The 17220-nt window shown below is 44.6% G+C and overlaps 1 protein-coding gene across 1 annotated transcript; it reads right to left on the bottom strand.

Moving 5' to 3' along the window:
- Positions 1–1799: 1799 nt before the first annotated feature.
- LOC129179736 (gastrula zinc finger protein XlCGF57.1-like) lies at positions 1800–16826 on the bottom strand. The gene is made up of 2 exons (XM_054773381.1): positions 16587–16826; positions 1800–5181 (listed from the first exon to the last, which is right to left on the bottom strand). The coding sequence occupies exons 1-2, from the start codon at positions 16762–16764 to the stop codon at positions 3965–3967; spliced, it is 1395 nt and encodes a 464-aa protein (XP_054629356.1). The 5' UTR covers positions 16765–16826; the 3' UTR covers positions 1800–3964.
- Between the last annotated feature and the right edge of the window lie 394 nt (positions 16827–17220).

Genomic DNA, 17220 nt, shown 5'->3' with positions numbered 1-17220 from the left:
CTGTATTTTTCCTTTTCCATTTTTGTATTAGCACCGTGGTTGAAGTGGGCCGTGTAGTGGGAGGTAGTGTGGGCTGCAAATGGCCGGTGAGACCCCTGCTTTACAATGTAAAGGAAAAAGAATGTTTTTGTTGGAATAACATAAACTCAGAGCATTTTCTAATGTCACGTATCATGACGGTGTCGTTGCATCATAAGCTAACCATCTCTGTTCACAAGAGGGAGCAAGCGAGCGAGTATGAGAAGCTCTACAAGCAGAAGTCAAGCCCAAATAACAGGAATGTACTTTATATTCAGGTCAAGGTCATGCACAGCATAACATGACACCTGTGATGGTAAACTGAAACCTACCCAACCAGCTCCATCAGCTGTGACCTCCGCTGAATACTGGCAAAACCACATTTGAGATTGCAATTGGACTTGAAGGAGGGCGTGGAGCCAGCCAAATTAGAACGTGACCGTCCTTGTCGGATGACGCATATCACATTGCTTCTTATAAAAATGTTCCCCTAGTGTACCAACTGGGTCAGAATTATACCAAACATTCTTTATATTGGGGCCTCCTTCATACATGAGATTGTTGTCCAATTGTTGGTGTCAGAAGTTCATCTTAGCATACACTGATCAAAATGTTAAGACCAGTTGAAAAATAGCAAAGATTTACATTTCGCACTGTTAAATCGTAAGGAGGTTCTAAGCAGAGCAAAATGCAGAAAGAAGAGATGGGAATGAGACAAAAAAATGTTTGAAGAAGCAATTTATTGCAAACACGCATTAAAGTGAAATAAGCTGTTGTAAGACCGTAGCTAAAAAAACAAAACAGAAACCACCCTAAAATAGAAATAACATTTTTTAAAAAAGGACTCAGTAATGAGTACTAGCTGCACCATTCTTATTAAACAGTGAAAAATTGGTTTGCTTGATGCAGTGTTTCCAGAAGGCTAGTGGGAATGTTGCTCCAGGTGGTGAAGATGGCTTCATGGAGGGTATCCACTGTCTGGAACTGATGTCCATTTTAAAAAAAACTTCCATTGGCATCCATCCCCAAATGTTCTCAGTTGGAACACGCAGGACGGTCCAAAAGAGTGATCTTATTCTTCTGGAAGAAATCCTTTATCAGGCAGGCATTGTGAAGTGCAGCATTGTCCTGTTGAAAAAGCCAGTCATTACCACACAGACAGGGGCCAGTAATGAGGGATGCCCCCTGCAACATCTCCACACAGCCATTTGCCGCTCGACGCCCCTGCACAACCTGAAGCTCCATTGTTCCACTGAAGGAAAAAGCAGCCCAGATCATGATGGCGCTATAAAAGTTCAATTTTCTTTCTTTTCTTATCACAGAATATGTCCCATATGTCCCATGTTTGGTGCTCTCGTGCAAATTCCAAACGGGCAATTTTGTGTCGTTGAAGGAGACAAGGCCTTTGAAGATCTTGGTTGTTCTTGAAAGCTTTCTCTGGCAGTCTGGTGGTTATTGGACTGCACTCGGCACCAGTACCTTCATTTGGGCTGAAGATGGTCCCGTGTCTTATTTGACAGCCAATGGGATCCTCCAGCTCAGGGCCGGTGACATTTTCTCGGGCCTATCTTTTTTCTCCATAATAATAATTTTTCAACTGGTCTTAAAATTTGGATCAGGAGCGTATTTTCAAAAGGTTATAGCATGCAGTTACAGCACAGATTCTAACTAAGAAATAGTAATAAAAGTCTTTGTCACAAATAAATTCACAAATGATATGGAAAATCTGCTATGATAGCAGCCATGCTACTTGTCAAATATCAAGAGTGACCAAAACAGCACAAACTCAACAGTCATTTATTCAGTGTCAAGAGAAAGACAAACAACCAACAAAAAAACTTTGCATGGATCACAGCAATCGAACTACAAAAAACAGAGGTGAAAAATGTCACCCTGGCCACACATCCTTTGTTTTTAGAGGACGCAACAGTTGACTTGAAATGAATATGAAGAAATAACCGTCAAGTACAGCGATACTTCCAAAAACAACATTCAGATCTTAGCACATCACACATTTAGGTGTTGCAATGTCCAGAATTGCATATAACATCAAACAAAAGATTTTTAGCACAGTCCTCTGCAGCTCAGCTTGATTGTCATTGTCAAAATTTCTAATGTGACACCCACCCACCTGCCACCAGTTTCACAGAACGTCCCGAAATTTTGTGGCGATGTCAATCATCACAGGATGCACAAAAAAAGTCTCATGAACTCATGTTCCAAAACAAACATCAAGTCCGCTATTTGGGTTTCCGGGGGCAATTTTGGGCAAAATCCAGGTACCGTAAAGCACCGTGCATAAACCGCACCCGTGAATTAACCACACTCCCATTTTCAGGCGCACGGCAGGGAAAAAAAATTTTTTTGTTCATAAATGCTTGCCAACTCTTTCATCTCAAATCAACATGCGTAAAGGTACTAAGCAATTTCAAAAAGAAGAAGAAAGGAGAAATTTGAACTTCGGCATCTAGATCTTTAATATTATGGCTAAGCACAGATTAATAATAAGAATAATAAGAATAATAATAATAATTCAAAATAAAAAATTTTGCAATTTTCAGAGATGTTTTGATATCTTATCTTTCACTGGACTTCTCGTCAATTTCTGCGTCTGGTCACAGACCTGTCATCGTGTATAAACCGCACCCCGATTTTTTGCTTCTTACCAGTGGAAAAAAAGTGCGGTTTATACACGGTGCTTTACGGTAGTTGTATTTCAACGAACTAGTCCGAGGCACTTTGACCAAATTAGCCCAAACAAAAATCACAAATACTGGACAGACGGGCAATGTTACACTGCGAAGTATTTCAGGCTGTTTGATAAGATGTGGGCGGGGTGAGGCAACCAACTTTGATGATCAATCAGAAAAATCGCCACTATACTGTAAACGTTAATAACTCAATTCCACAAGGTCAGCCCTTCACCATAATTTGTACATATGGTGAAGAAGATACTTTAACGCTATATATAAGTCACTTCCTGAATTGTCTCAGTGCCGGCCAGTGGCAACAAGAAATGGAATGCGCATGCCCTCTGGCTCAAGTGAACCCTGAGCTGTGTGGGGTGGGAGGGGTCATTTGCTGACTTGTTTGTTCATCTCGTCACGACAGAAGTTCTTCACCAGAGTTCATCCGTGAAACTGGAGGCATGTTATTTTGCTGGGCAAATGTATCAAAAGTGAAGATGGCTTGGTTCCAGAGTGAGTTTTGGAGTTCCGGAAATATCCTACCAGAAACAAGTGCGTGCCAAAGGTTCCCAGTTCCATACTGAATATGCACTAGCCGGCATTGGGGGGAATGCAGATGCCATCTCAGGTGATTGCTTGATCCAAACGGTATGTTGCATATTTGTGTCAGTAGGCGTTAAGGGGATAATAATAAATGCAGTTATTACAATAGGGCCTTCGCACCGATGGGGCTTTGCGCTCAGGCCCTAATAATAATAATAAACACAACAGATACAATAGGGCCCTTGCAACGGCTGAGTCTTTATGCTCGGGCCCTGATAATAAAAAGTGCATTGTTTACAATAGGGCCTTTGTACCAGTGGGACTTTGTACTTTTGCCCAAATAATAAATGTAGCAGACACAATAGGGCCCTTGCATCAAGTTTCAAGAGGGCCTTCGCAGTGCCATCACTTGGTGCTTGGTGCCCTAATAACCAAATACAAAAGCAATATGAAATAACAAAAAAAAAAATCGATGTACAAAAATGATGGACGCAGGAAGAGTTATTAGTTATCATTTATTAGTTAGCATTTATTAGTTATCATTTAAATTAAGTACATATAAACTGAGCATTTCTTTATATTTAAGTCAATGTGAACATTTCCATTTTAAGAGTTTAGAGTACTAACTAGTTGTAGTATATTTATATTGAAAGGTAAATTTTTTCCCCATTTTTTTTAGCGCCCCTGGAGGCCACACCGGCCAGCCGGCGATGCCGTCAGTGACTCGGCATGTGTTTATTCAAAGACAACTTGCGAGAAAATGTGTCACCGCAAATTGAGCAACTAAAAGGTTTTTCTCCAGTGTGCGTTCTCATATGTGATAGCATATTTCCCTTTTTGGTGAAGCTTTTGCCACAGTCTGAGCAACTAAACGGTTTTTCCCCAGTGTGCGTTCTCATGTGTGAGACCATGTTTACTTTTTGAGTGAAGCTTTTGCCACAGTCTGTGCAACGAAATGGTTTTTCTCCAGTGTGCGTTCTCATGTGTGCCAGAATTGTTACCTTATGAGAGAACTTTGTATCGCAGATTGAGCAACTAAACGGTTTTTCTCCCGTGTGTGTTCTCATGTGTGAAAGCATATTAATTTTTTCAGAGAATCTTTTATCACAAACTGAACAACTAAAGGGTTTTTGTCCGGTGTGTGTTCTCATGTGTGACACCATGACAATTTTCCGAGGGAATCTTTTACCGCAAACTGAGCAACTGAAAGGTTTTTCTCCGGTGTGCGTTCTCTTGTGCGCCAGCATTGTTGTCTTATACGAGAATTTTGCATCACAAACTGAGCAACTAAAAGGTTTTTCTCCTGTGTGTGTTCTCATGTGCGACAGCATATTTACCTTTTGAGTGAATCTTTTGCCACAGTCTGTGCAACTAAAAGGTTTTTCTCCTGTGTGTGTTCTCACGTGTGACAGCATGTGTGACTTTTTATTGAAACTTTTACCACAATCTGAGCAACTTAAAAGTTTTTTTCCCATGTGCCTTCCCATGTGTGATTCCATGTTTACGTTGACGTCACTATCTGACAGCGGAGCTAAGAGGTTGTCTGCTTGTGATCCTTCACAGCGGTCTACATCGGCTTCTGTTTCCACGTGTCGTGGTGAGCTGCTGCTAAGAGGCTCCGCCCTTCTGTTCTCCTCACTTGGACTGCGATGAAGCTGCGAGGACTCAGGTGGTTTGTCTTTGTGGTTTTCAGCTTTCAAAGACACAACAGACAGTGGCAACTTCATGGTGAGATCAGCCCCCTCCTTCCCGAGAAGGCACTCTTCTTCCTGAGTGATCCAGAGCTCCTCCTCTTCCTCTTTAACTTGGAGGGTCTGTAACTCCACCTCCTCTTTAATGTGGGGGTGCTGTGGATCGTCCTGCTTCAAAGTGGAGCTCCACCCCTGTGGCTGAGTGGGACGGTCTTCTTGACCACCAATCAGCTGCTGGACATCTGCAGGACACAAACAGGAATGAGTGTGGAAGCTTATTGTGGACTTTGACTGAACAACTTCTTTTTATTTAGTCACTGTTGTCTTGTTTGAAGCCACAACAACTGAACTTATTATTAGGGTTGTCAAACATAACGCGTTAACAGCGATAACTAATTTATTACATTCATTACGTTAACATTTTTAGTGTAATTTAAAAATGAAGGTCACACTTGTATGTTATGACGGCGAACAGAGGGAAGTGAAGCGTCCCACATGCAGTAGTCACGCAGAGACTGACACTCTTTTTAACCTTGTTCCGACCTTACATCAACATCAGTGCTCAGTGCTCACCCCATATATCAGGGGTGTCCGAAGTGCGGCTCAGGGGCCATTTGCGACTGTTTTTTTATTGGGCGGCAGGACATTCTAAAAGTATTATTTAACAAGAAAACCAATAAAAACAACAACAGCAAAAATGGAAAAATCAGCTATTAATTTGACAAGAATAAAGTCAATCTTTGAAGAAAAAAAAAGCAATCTCACAGAAAAAAAGTCAATTTTTTTGAATAATGTAATATTATGAGGAAAAATAATGTTATTTTAGATTCAAGAGATTCAAGAGAGTTTTATTGTCATGTGCATAGTAAAACAGGCAGTTATACTATGCAATGAAAATCTTATTCTGTTCATTCTCCCAAGCAACATAAAGTTAAAATATTATGGTAAACATTACTATGAAAAACAAACAAAACATCAAAGTTGTAATTTTTGGAAAAATTCAGTTGGGGAAAAAGTTATAATGTCACAAGAATATAGTCAAAATATTACGGCAATGAAGACCCAATTAAGAGATGAAAATTTACAAGAAGAAAGTTGAAAAAGTTATAAAATTACAAAAAAGGAAGAAATACATAAAAAAGAAGTGATCAAGACATTTGCATCTTCTTCCACAACGGAGTGTCGCAGCCATCTTGTTTACGTGGGTGTTCCACAGCAGAAGAAGATGCGAGCGTCTTCATCACATACACAAGAATGGACCGGCGACTGTACGCAGAGAGACAAATATAAAGCCGAGCAAATTGTGAGGTCTGATTTTTTTGAGGAGGCATTTTTGTGATTCAAATGTATTAATCTCTTGAACGCATATTGTTTTGAGAAGCCAAACTCTTCATTTAAATGGCCCCAGCAACTAAGCGGAACTACGTTCCTCCTCACGGATCGTTAGCTCGGCTAATTAGCTTCAAGCCTATCCTCCCTGTTCAGGCTAACAATATCCCGGTATGTACCAGCCTGCATCCAGACTCGCCATGCCTTTCCCCTGGCTTGAGCCATCGCCCGTGGAAGGGGGGGTAATGTCCACAGATTCAGCCTCAAAGAAGCATATCCACTCGTAGCCCATTTCTGGTTACACGGAACAATTGTTATCCTGTGATGGCTTGCCTTGTGAAGACTCTGCCTTGTTCAAGACGGTAGCTCCACCGTGTTTAAACTAAGAAGTACAAAACAGTTAAGTATATGTTACAGTATGTGCGGGCCATAGTCAATTATATTTTTAGACTTTGATACGAGCCAGTTAAAAATGGGTGGCGGGCTGCATTTAGCCCACAGGCCGTAGTTTGGGACCCCTGCATTAGTAGTTTATTTGGTCTCAAAAAATGTTGACAATACACTAGGTCCCCAACTTACGAACATCCGACATGCAAACATTCGGAGATACGAACGCGAGCTGACTGGTCTATATTTTCATGTATTTTGTCTTTTGGAACTCCATATTTATACTGCTACATGCCTGACCAGTAGAGGGCACTGTGACACTGCTAATGGGACCAACAGGTAGCGGGAGAAGAGGAAGAGGAGAGAGGAAAGCTAAATTGTAGCTGTATGATACAACCCGGACAGAGCGTGTGATTAAAGTTTATGAAGAGTTAATAGGCCTGCTTAATTCTACACCACCCACAGAACACTACCTCTTTTAGAAGAGTCTAACCACGACGACCATTTGTCCTTTTTTTCAATAACTCCTCCTCCTCCTCCACGACGACGTATGCTCGACCACTCCTCTTCAAAGGTAAATAACATTTATCATTACGTATTATTATATCATTTTTATTATTGTTTTTTCATTAATTATCCTGGTTTAATATTACTACTGCATCCAAACTCATATTTACAAACATACACATATACTGTATATGTATACACGTACATGTAGTACCTATATCATTGGTGATATTACATTTTTTCGACTTAAGAACAATTCGACTTAAGAACGGTCGTCTGGAACCAATTGTGTTCGTTGGTTGGGGACCTAGTGTTCAGTCGTCCCTCACTACATCACTCGGACATCGCTCCCTCACTCTAAAACTTTCAAAAATGAATTTTAAAAAATTACTGAACGATCGCTGCTTTGTGGTTGACTTTGGCCTATTATTAGTCATAAAATATTGAAAGACAAGTCATATGTAGTACTCTGGTCACTACGCAGCATTCCATTAGTGTTCCCTCCCTCTGTAACTGGGTGTTTAACTTTCTCACAGGCAGGCCCCAGTCAGTCAGAGTCCACAATCGCACATCCAGCTCAAGAATTGTGAGCACTGGGACCCCACAGGGGTGTGTGCTGAGTCCACTCCTCTACACGCTCTTCACCTACGATTGCGTGGCCTCCCAGAACAACACCAGCATCATTAAATTTGCGGATGACACCAGTCATCGGCCTGATCACTGGTGGTGTTGAAACGTCATACAGAAGAGGGGTGGCGGACCTCATAGCTTGGTGTCGTGATAACAATCTCCTTCTCAATACAGATAAGACTAAAGAGATGATCATCGACCCAAGAACAAGGGAAAAGGAGCCGCATAGACCCCTGTTTATTGATGAGACTGAGGTGGAGAGGGTGAAAACCTTCAAGTTCCTTGGCACACACATCAGCGAGGACCTCACCTGGTCTCACAACACCCAACAAATTCTGAAGAAGTCCCAAAGGAGACTGTACTTCCTGAGAAGACTGCGGAAATTTGGCATGTCCACCACAATCCTGAGTTGCTTCTACAGATGCACTATGGAAAGTGTCCTTACCGCCTCCATCACTGTTTGGTACGGTAACTGTACAACACGTGATAGGAAGGCACTCCAGCGGGTGATCAAGACCTCACAGAACATTGTTGGGGCAGCCCTCCCCTCACTGCAAGACATTTATAAAACTAGAGTCCTACGAAGAACACACAACCTCATCAAGGACAGCACACATCCACAACACTCATTATTCACACTCCTACCGTCAGGCAGACGCTACAGGAGTTTGAAGTCCAGGACCACAAGGCTGGCAAACAGCTTTTACCCACAGGCCATCAGGCTCCTCAACGAAGCACTCGCACACGCCGCACGCAACACACGCACACACTCATAGCACTTTATTTATTTATTTATTTATTTATTTGTATTATTTATTTGAATTAATGTCTCTTCTGTTGTTGTTGCTTAATTTATTGGTATATATGTTTATGTGTTTATGTTTCTTATGTTCTTATTCTTTCATTTGTTTTCTTTCTTTTCTTGGGAGAATGAACAGAATAAGATTTTCATTGCATGGTATAACTGCTGTTTTACTATGCACATGACAATAAAACTCTCTTGATCTTGATTACCTTAACTTGCAGCCATGTATGCAGAGTCCGACATGCCATAGTGAAAAAAAGTTATCCTCTCATTCCGTGTGGAAGTGGTATGTTTTTGTCTTCTTAATTTGTTCTTCCCCACTCCGTTTCAAACCCATTCTTAACAGAATGCACTTTTTTGGAAATGTGACCATCATCCACAATCCTTCCATGAGACATAAACACATGTCTTTCTGTTTTCTGTGCCGTCTAAAGGTATAAAAACAGCTAAAAAGAGGCAGCTAAGAATGCATGTGACGGGACACACCTATTCCGCCTACAAAGCCTTCTGAAAAAAACCTCCAGAAAGCGCCAATAACGCTCTATTTCCATAATGTGACCTGCATATTAACCAAGCTACAAAACATTGTTATTATAATTGTTAATAACATTGTTATCCCAAAGAACTACTTTACTGGCGTAGTGACACCTCGCCACATCATACCGGCTGGCTACAAGCCGGCTAGCAGCTAGCTTCACCACACACTCACCAGGCCTCAGGCAACTACCGAAAGGTAACGCTACATACTAGAGCTGTCACCATTGCTGCTGTGTTTTTGTTTTTGAGTTTGGAAAGGTAAACGCTTGGTGTAGCTTTCGTTTCCATGTTGCTATGTGAAATCAGTGTGCCCAGGAAGGACGTTCCGATAATGGTAAAATGACTAAAATACGGCAAAATACTATAAATATTACATGTTATCATGAATCAACGAAGCACTCACACACGCCGCACGCAACACACGCACAACTCTATTTATTTATTTATTTATTTATTCATTCATTCATTGATTGGTATTCATGTCTCTTCTGTTGTTGTTGCTTATTCATTTTCTTGTCTTTTCTTTCTTTTTTGGGAGATTGAACAGAACAAGAATTCCATTGCATAGCAGAAGTACCTGTTTTACTGCGCATATGACAATAAAACTCTTGAATGTGCCTGTTACTACATGGTTGCAGCATGTATATAAAACCTTAAAATCTTGTTGGAGGTTTTGGAGGCATTTTAATGGTGGGCTTTGTAGGCGGAATAGGTGTGTCCCATTACGTGCATGAATTAGCTGCTTATTTTTATCTGTTTTTATATCTTCAGAACGCACCAAAAAGAAAAAGACGTGTGTTCATGTCTCATATAAGGATTGTGGATGATTGGCAAAATAAAAAAAGTGCGGTTTTCCTGCAAGTTTAGAATGAATAAATAGGAGGCTAAGTAGTTAGCTTGGTAGCTTACGATGCTAAAAGCGACTATAGAGGTGTCATTTCATGTCTAGAGGACTCTAATAATGTTAAAATTGTCAGGATTGTGTGCTGCGGTACTGCCTTCTACTGCTTCTCTGTTGCAGCACACTCCTGAGCACCCTGATTGCTGATCATCTTCACCTGTGCCTGATTAGTTGTTCTATTTAAGCTGTGTGCTTACTCACATCCAGTGCCAGATTGTCCCTTTGCTACACCCTGTTAAGCTCCTTCCAGCTTGTTCTCGTGCATTGTGTTTTTGGCTTTCTGACCCACGCTCGTCTCACCTGTAAGTACCTAACCAGCTGCTTGACGTCCTCAGCAGTAGTTGTATTTTCGGTACTTCTGCTAGTTTTTGTTAGCAGCTCTTTTCGTTACGTGCCTGTATTTTTCCCTGCTCAGCTCTCCGTGCTAGCAGTGTTTTTCGTTACTATTCCCGCGACTAGGTCCGGAGGTATTTTTGTTGTACTTTTTTCCTTGTGTTGTTTTCGTACCTTTTGTTATCCATTTTGTATTAAAGACTTTTTCTGTTACACGTATTTGACTCTGCATTTTGGGTTCCTGTATCACGGCCTTGGCCGTTCCTAACAGAACAATCTGGCCAAACATGGAATCCGCAGAGTTCGCACATATCAAGGCCGCATTATCCCAACAAGGTGCGCTTGTCGGCAGCCATGAGCAATCCCTCCGGGGAGTTATGGAGTCCCTGGCTGCCCTCGCCACTAGCATTAGTGCTATTGAGCAGCATCTGGGACTTGGCGCTCACCCAGGACAGTCGGAGGGTGCAGCTCCCTCATCAGAGGTTGTTCGAATCGCACCTGCTGCCAGCAGCAGTAATAGTCGCGAGCCTAGCCTCCCACCCCCCCCACGCTTTTCAGGGGAATCTATGGATTGCAGACAATTTTTACACCAGTGTACCCTGATTTTTGACCAACAACCCAGCACTTACTATTCCGACCAGGCCAAGATAGCGTTTATAATGAGCTTACTTACTGATAAAGCGGCAGCGTGGGCTATAGCGGTGAGCAAAGCTAAGCCGGAGTTGCGCACCTCCTATTCCGTCTTTTTGGAGGAGCTACGACAGGTCTTCGATCACCCTATCCGTAGTAGGGAGGCCGGTAACCAATTGTTGGACCTACGACAGGGCAAACGCTCGGTAGCGGCTTTTTCGGTGGACTTTAGGGTGCTGGCGGCAGAAAGCCGATATGACGAGGAGGCGCTCCGCGGAATATTTCGCAAGGCTCTTGACGAGCGGATTAAGGATGAACTGGCGGTGAGGGAGTTCACCACCACGCTCAACGAGCTTATCGACCTAGCCATACGGCTGGATAATCGCCTCCGGGAACGTGATCGTGAACGGAGTGAGGGACTACCTGCAGGATCAGCCAAGAACCACCGTCAGGAGACTCGGCTGATACCACTAACACCTGGAACCAGCGGAACAGAGGGAGTCCCATCTACGGCGGCCACCGAGGATTTTGCGGAACCGATGCAACTGGGGGGAAGACGCCTGTCTGCTGCAGAGAGGTCACGCAGGCTACGACTCCGCCTTTGCCTGTACTGCGGCGAGCCCAACCACACCATCAGCAGATGTCCAGCGCGCCCGACACGCCGCTCCGGATTCCCTCCTGACGTCATTAAGGAGACTGGAGCAGGATCGACCTCCGTATCCAAGTCAAGGGAGAGTCAGCCTGCTCAGGGCCATTGTGAGTATGCTAAGATGCCTCCGGCGTCAGCTCCAACTCCAGCAGTCTTTAAGAGACTACAGGTGACGGGACTCATTACGGGAGGGGGCGTCAATGTTCAGGTTTCCGCATTAGTAGATTCGGGGGCGGATGATTGCTTTATTGACTCTAATTTTGTTAAGAAACATGGCATTCAGGGGGTTGAGTTGAGGGACCATAAGGAGGTCCACTCACTGGATGGACGTCCCTTGGCGGTAGTCACTCATAGAACCGTTCCGTTATCCCTTCAGTTGTCCGGCAACCACCATGAGTCCATTAGTTTTTTTATCGCTCCGTCTCAATCCGCACCCGTAGTTTTGGGTCTCACTTGGCTGCAAATTCATAACCCGATGGTGGATTGGACGAGGGGACAGATAATCAATTGGAGTAGCCATTGTTTTGCTAATTGCTTACGTTCCGCGGTACCCACAGTTTCTGGTAAGCCTAACAGCCCTGAGAATATTGACGTTACCGGTGTTCCTGACATCTATCATGATCTCCGCATGGTTTTTAGCAAGGATAGAGCTCAGAGTTTACCCCCCCATCGTCCATATGACTGCGCTATCGAACTCCTCCCGGGAGCACCGTTACCCAATGCTAGACTTTATAGCATCTCTGGACCCGAGCAACTTGCTCTCAAGGAATACATTGCGTCCTCTCTGGCTGCCGGACTTATTCGCCCCTCGTCCTCTCCACTGGGGGCCGGTTTTTTCTTCGTCGAGAAGAAAGATAAGTCGCTGCGGCCTTGTATTGATTTTCGCGGCCTTAATGACATTACCGTTAAGAACCGTTACCCGCTTCCTCTCATGGACTCCGCCTTTTCGTCCCTTCATTCGGCCAAGATTTTTTCCAAACTCGACCTTAGGAATGCTTACCACTTGGTTCGTATTAGAGAGGGGGACGAGTGGAAGACGGCCTTTAATACACCGCTCGGTCACTTCGAGTACCTCGTTATGCCCTTCGGCCTCACCAATGCACCCGCTGTATTCCAGAGTTTAATAAATGATATTCTTAGGGATATGATTAACCACTGCTGCTTTGTTTATCTAGATGACATCCTGATCTTTTCTAATTCCCTTCAGGAGCATGTCCAGCACGTACGCTGCATCCTTCAGCGGTTGTTGGAGAATCGCCTTTTTGTCAAAGCGGAGAAGTGCGAGTTTCATACCACATCGGTGTCCTTTTTAGGGTTCATAGTGGAGAAGGACAAGTTAAGAGCCGATCCCGCCAAGATCCAGGCGGTGGTCGATTGGCCTTCTCCCAAATCAAGGAAGCACTTGCAGAGGTTCTTGGGGTTCGCGAACTTCTACCGGAAGTTCATTCGTAATTTCAGCATAAAGGCAGAACCTCTGACAAGGCTTACATCAGTAAAAGTTCCCTTTGTTTGGTCTCCTGAAGCTGAGAAAGCGTTTACCAAGCTTAAAACACTGTTTACGTCTGCCCCTGTCCTTACTCACCCTGATCCTGCCTTGCAGTTTATCGTTGAGGTTGATGCCTCGGATACGGGAGTGGGGGCGGTTCTATCCCAGCGCTCACCAGTCGACCAGAAGCTGCACCCGTGTGCCTTTTTCTCACGTCGCCTCACCTCGGCAGAGAGAAATTATGATGTGGGTAATCGGGAACTGCTGGCCATTGTGCTTGCGCTGCGGGAGTGGAGACATTGGCTGGAGGGTGCAGCCCAGCCGTTGGTAGTTATTACGGACCACAAGAACTTGGCATATATACGCTCAGCGCACAGACTCAACTCTCGCCAAGCCAGATGGTCACTGTTCTTAACAAGAACAACAACTTCTCTATCACTTACAGACCTGGATCACGGAATATTAAGCCTGATGCATTATCAAGGATCTTTTCCCCGGTGGAGTCGAACTCACCACCGGAGACCATCGTACCTGTCGCCCGGATACTCGGCGCTCTCCAGTGGGAGGTGGAGAGGAGGGTCTCTGAGGCGGCGGAGGAGACGGAACTACCAGAGGGGTGCCCTGAGGGGAAATTGTTTGTTCCTGAACGACTCAGATCCGAGGTGCTGCTGTGGGGTCACTCGTCGAAGATTGCCTGCCACCCGGGGATTCGACGAACCCTATTCCTGGTCTCCCAAAGGTTCTGGTGGCCTACCATGACAGCCGACGTTAAGAAGTTTGTCGCCGCCTGCTCCGTCTGCGCCAGAGGTAAAGCTTCCCATCGCCCTCCTGCCGGTTTGCTTCAGCCGTTACCTGTCCCTGGTCGGCCATGGTCCCACATCGCAATGGACTTCATCACTGGATTACCCTCGTCATATGGCCGGACCGTCATACTGAATATCGTAGACAGGTTTTCTAAGATGGCGCATTTTGTGTCGCTCCCCAAGTTGCCCACGGCCCTGGAAACAGCTAAACTGTTGGTGAGGCACGTTTTTCGCCTACACGGGATACCTACAGACATTGTTTCGGACAGAGGGCCTCAGTTTGCGTCAAGAGTTTGGCGGGCATTTAATAAGGCATTGGGGGCGACCGTTAGTCTCTCTTCTGGATACCACCCACAGTCCAACGGCCAGACGGAGCGGGCCAATCAGGACTTGGAAGCAGCACTTAGGTGCGTTTGTCATCGACACCCCTCCTCCTGGTCAACCCACCTCCCTTGGATTGAGTATGCCCACAACTCGTTACCCTGCTCGGCGACAGGTATGTCACCCTTCAAGACTGTGTTTGGTTACCAGCCCCCGCTTTTTCCCTCCCAGGAAGCAGAGATTACCGTCCCGGCTGTTCACGTACACCTTCGACGCGCCCGACGCATTTGGCGAGAGACCCGGGCTGCATTAACACGAACAGCAGAACACAACCGTCGGATTGCTGACAGGCACCGGGTTCCCGCACCTGATTACCAGCCTGGGATGGAGGTATGGCTGTCTTCTAAAGACCTTCCGCTGGCAGGGACCTCTCGGAAACTGGCTCCAAGGTTCGTGGGACCTTACAAGATCAAAACAATAGTCAACAAGTCAGCTGTCAAGCTGGAGCTTCCACCGGCTCTTAAAGTCCACCCAGTCTTCCACGTCTCCTGCATCAAGCCTGTCGCTACCAGTCCACTGTGCCCTTCGGTCGAGGCTCCACCCCCGCCCCGCATCATCGACGGCCAGCCCGCGTATACGGTGAGAGCCCTATTAGATTCGAGAAGAAGGGGGAGGGGGGTGCAGTATTTGGTCGACTGGGAGGGATATGGACCAGAAGAGCGCTCCTGGGTCGCCTGCTCCCGTATCCTGGATCCCTCCCTCATTTCCGACTTCCACTCCGCTCACCCCAATAAACCAGGTAGGCCGCCAGGGGGCGTCTTATAAAAGGGGGGGATACTGTCAGGATTGTGTGCTGCGGTACTGCCTTCTACTGCTTCTCTGTTGCAGCACACTCCTGAGCACCCTGATTGCTGATCATCTTCACCTGTGCCTGATTAGTTGTTCTATTTAAGCTGTGTGCTTACTCACATCCAGTGCCAGATTGTCCCTTTGCTACACCCTGTTAAGCTCCTTCCAGCTTGTTCTCGTGCATTGTGTTTTTGGCTTTCTGACCCACGCTCGTCTCACCTGTAAGTACCTAACCAGCTGCTTGACGTCCTCAGCAGTAGTTGTATTTTCGGTACTTCTGCTAGTTTTTGTTAGCAGCTCTTTTCGTTACGTGCCTGTATTTTTCCCTGCTCAGCTCTCCGTGCTAGCAGTGTTTTTCGTTACTATTCCCGCGACTAGGTCCGGAGGTATTTTTGTTGTACTTTTTTCCTTGTGTTGTTTTCGTACCTTTTGTTATCCATTTTGTATTAAAGACTTTTTCTGTTACACGTATTTGACTCTGCATTTTGGGTTCCTGTATCACGGCCTTGGCCGTTCCTAACAAAAATCTGTTCTCAGAAGGTCATAAACTGATTTTCTACTCTAACTACAAAAACATACATACAGTATTTAAAAACAATGAAATCGGAAATTCACTTATCGCAGTTCTGGAGGCAATCGACCGTGATAAATGAGGGATGCTTGTAATCTCGTTTTGTGTCAATTTGTGGGGCAGTAAACAATTCAAAATGCACATGTGCTATTTTGCGAAGCGGTTAAATTAAAAAAAAACGTTTTTTGTCCAGTCATATTTTCTCATTGTAGCCTACTTTTAAAGTTAATGTTAAAGTCTGTGGCTCATATCTCGTGCATCGCCTCGTGTCGTGAGTTGGGTGTCTCGTGAACCCCGAGTTTAGACGAAAGTTCTATTTACAGATTACATACAGCAAAACTGGCGTTGACCAAAGTGCTTTACAAATGAACTAAGTAGATGTAAAAGTACCAAATTAAGTAGTTATTATGATTGTTATTAACAAATATGTTGTTAACCGCTCGTCCTCTCTGAGCTAAAGCTAAAACGGCAGATAGGTGGCTCATCTTCTCTTTCCAACAACACACAAACTTTAAATCAATCTAAAACAGCAACTTTGGCTCCAGTATTTCATATTTTCCTTGCCGTTGAAGCGTGAGGATGTGAACACGTGACGCAAACAGGAAGTGTTCCGAAGGCTGGACGGTCTCAAATGGAAGACTCTCCGAAGGTCCCAGCCTCCCACACAGGCTGGGAGGGTCCTTCGAAGGATGCAGACCCTGAATTGTGATACAGCTGGTGTAACACAATACTACTATACAATACAATACAATACAATACTACAATACAATGCAATACTACTATACTGTACAGCAATACTGGCCGCCATCTTGGATTATATATTTATGGTTGTGTTTTAATAAATAAAACTCCCTTTATGTTGTGTCCCGGGCCGTGTATTAAATGTACAGGAAGTAAACGTAAACATACCCTCAACGTGCATCATAATTCCAGTCTTGCAAACAGCTTCGAGTTGTTGTCGATGTCGCGCCTTCTCCTCTCTTGTTCGCGAAAGTTCCTCCTCGTACGACGCTACCGTTCTTTCAAACAGCGCGAATATTTCATCAGCCGCTGCCATTAGTCGCTCCTTCACCAGCTCTTTCAACATTTTGAATATGTTGTACTGGATTATACGTCGTCGCCTTCGGCCTTTGTCTCGCGTCTTCGTGAGGAACAGAAAGGAGGAGCTACGGAAGCTTAGGAGAAGCAGAAGGGCCGGAGTGTCAATCTTGACAGTGCGGAAATAACAGCTGCAATAGCATCTCTTAAAGTGTCCTTTACCGTTCTCATGTCCTACCAAATTGAATGGACTGTTTATATGTTTATAAGGTTGGTGTTGTCTTAATTTAATTAAAGCAACTTTATTAGTGATCTTCCAATGTTGTACGTTTCTGTTTCGTTCACTTCGGTGAGTGACTCACAAACACTCGAGTCAGTGAAAAAATCGAGTTTCCCCCATCCCTCATCTCCAAGGACTGCTCACTTCCGCCTCTCTTCTTCCATGACGTCACACCGCTACCATCTTGCGGCGGTATTCAAGACAACTCAAAATGGCAGCTCAGGA

This window comes from Dunckerocampus dactyliophorus, chromosome 4 (genome assembly GCF_027744805.1).
Source record: "Dunckerocampus dactyliophorus isolate RoL2022-P2 chromosome 4, RoL_Ddac_1.1, whole genome shotgun sequence".
NCBI lineage: Eukaryota > Metazoa > Chordata > Actinopteri > Syngnathiformes > Syngnathidae > Dunckerocampus > Dunckerocampus dactyliophorus.
Note: the sequence above shows the minus strand (reverse complement) of the source record. Positions and strands in the feature narration are given on the sequence as shown.

Excerpts from the sequence above, each read along its gene's own strand:
- LOC129179736 (XM_054773381.1), bottom strand. The coding sequence starts at position 16,764 with ATGTTGAAAGAGCTGGTGAAGGAGCGACTAATGGCAGCGGCTGATGAA. Across the intron at positions 5,182-16,586 it reads AATTATGATGCACGTTGAGG|ATGTCCAGCAGCTGATTGGT; the intron begins GTATGTTTACGT and ends TGTGTCCTGCAG.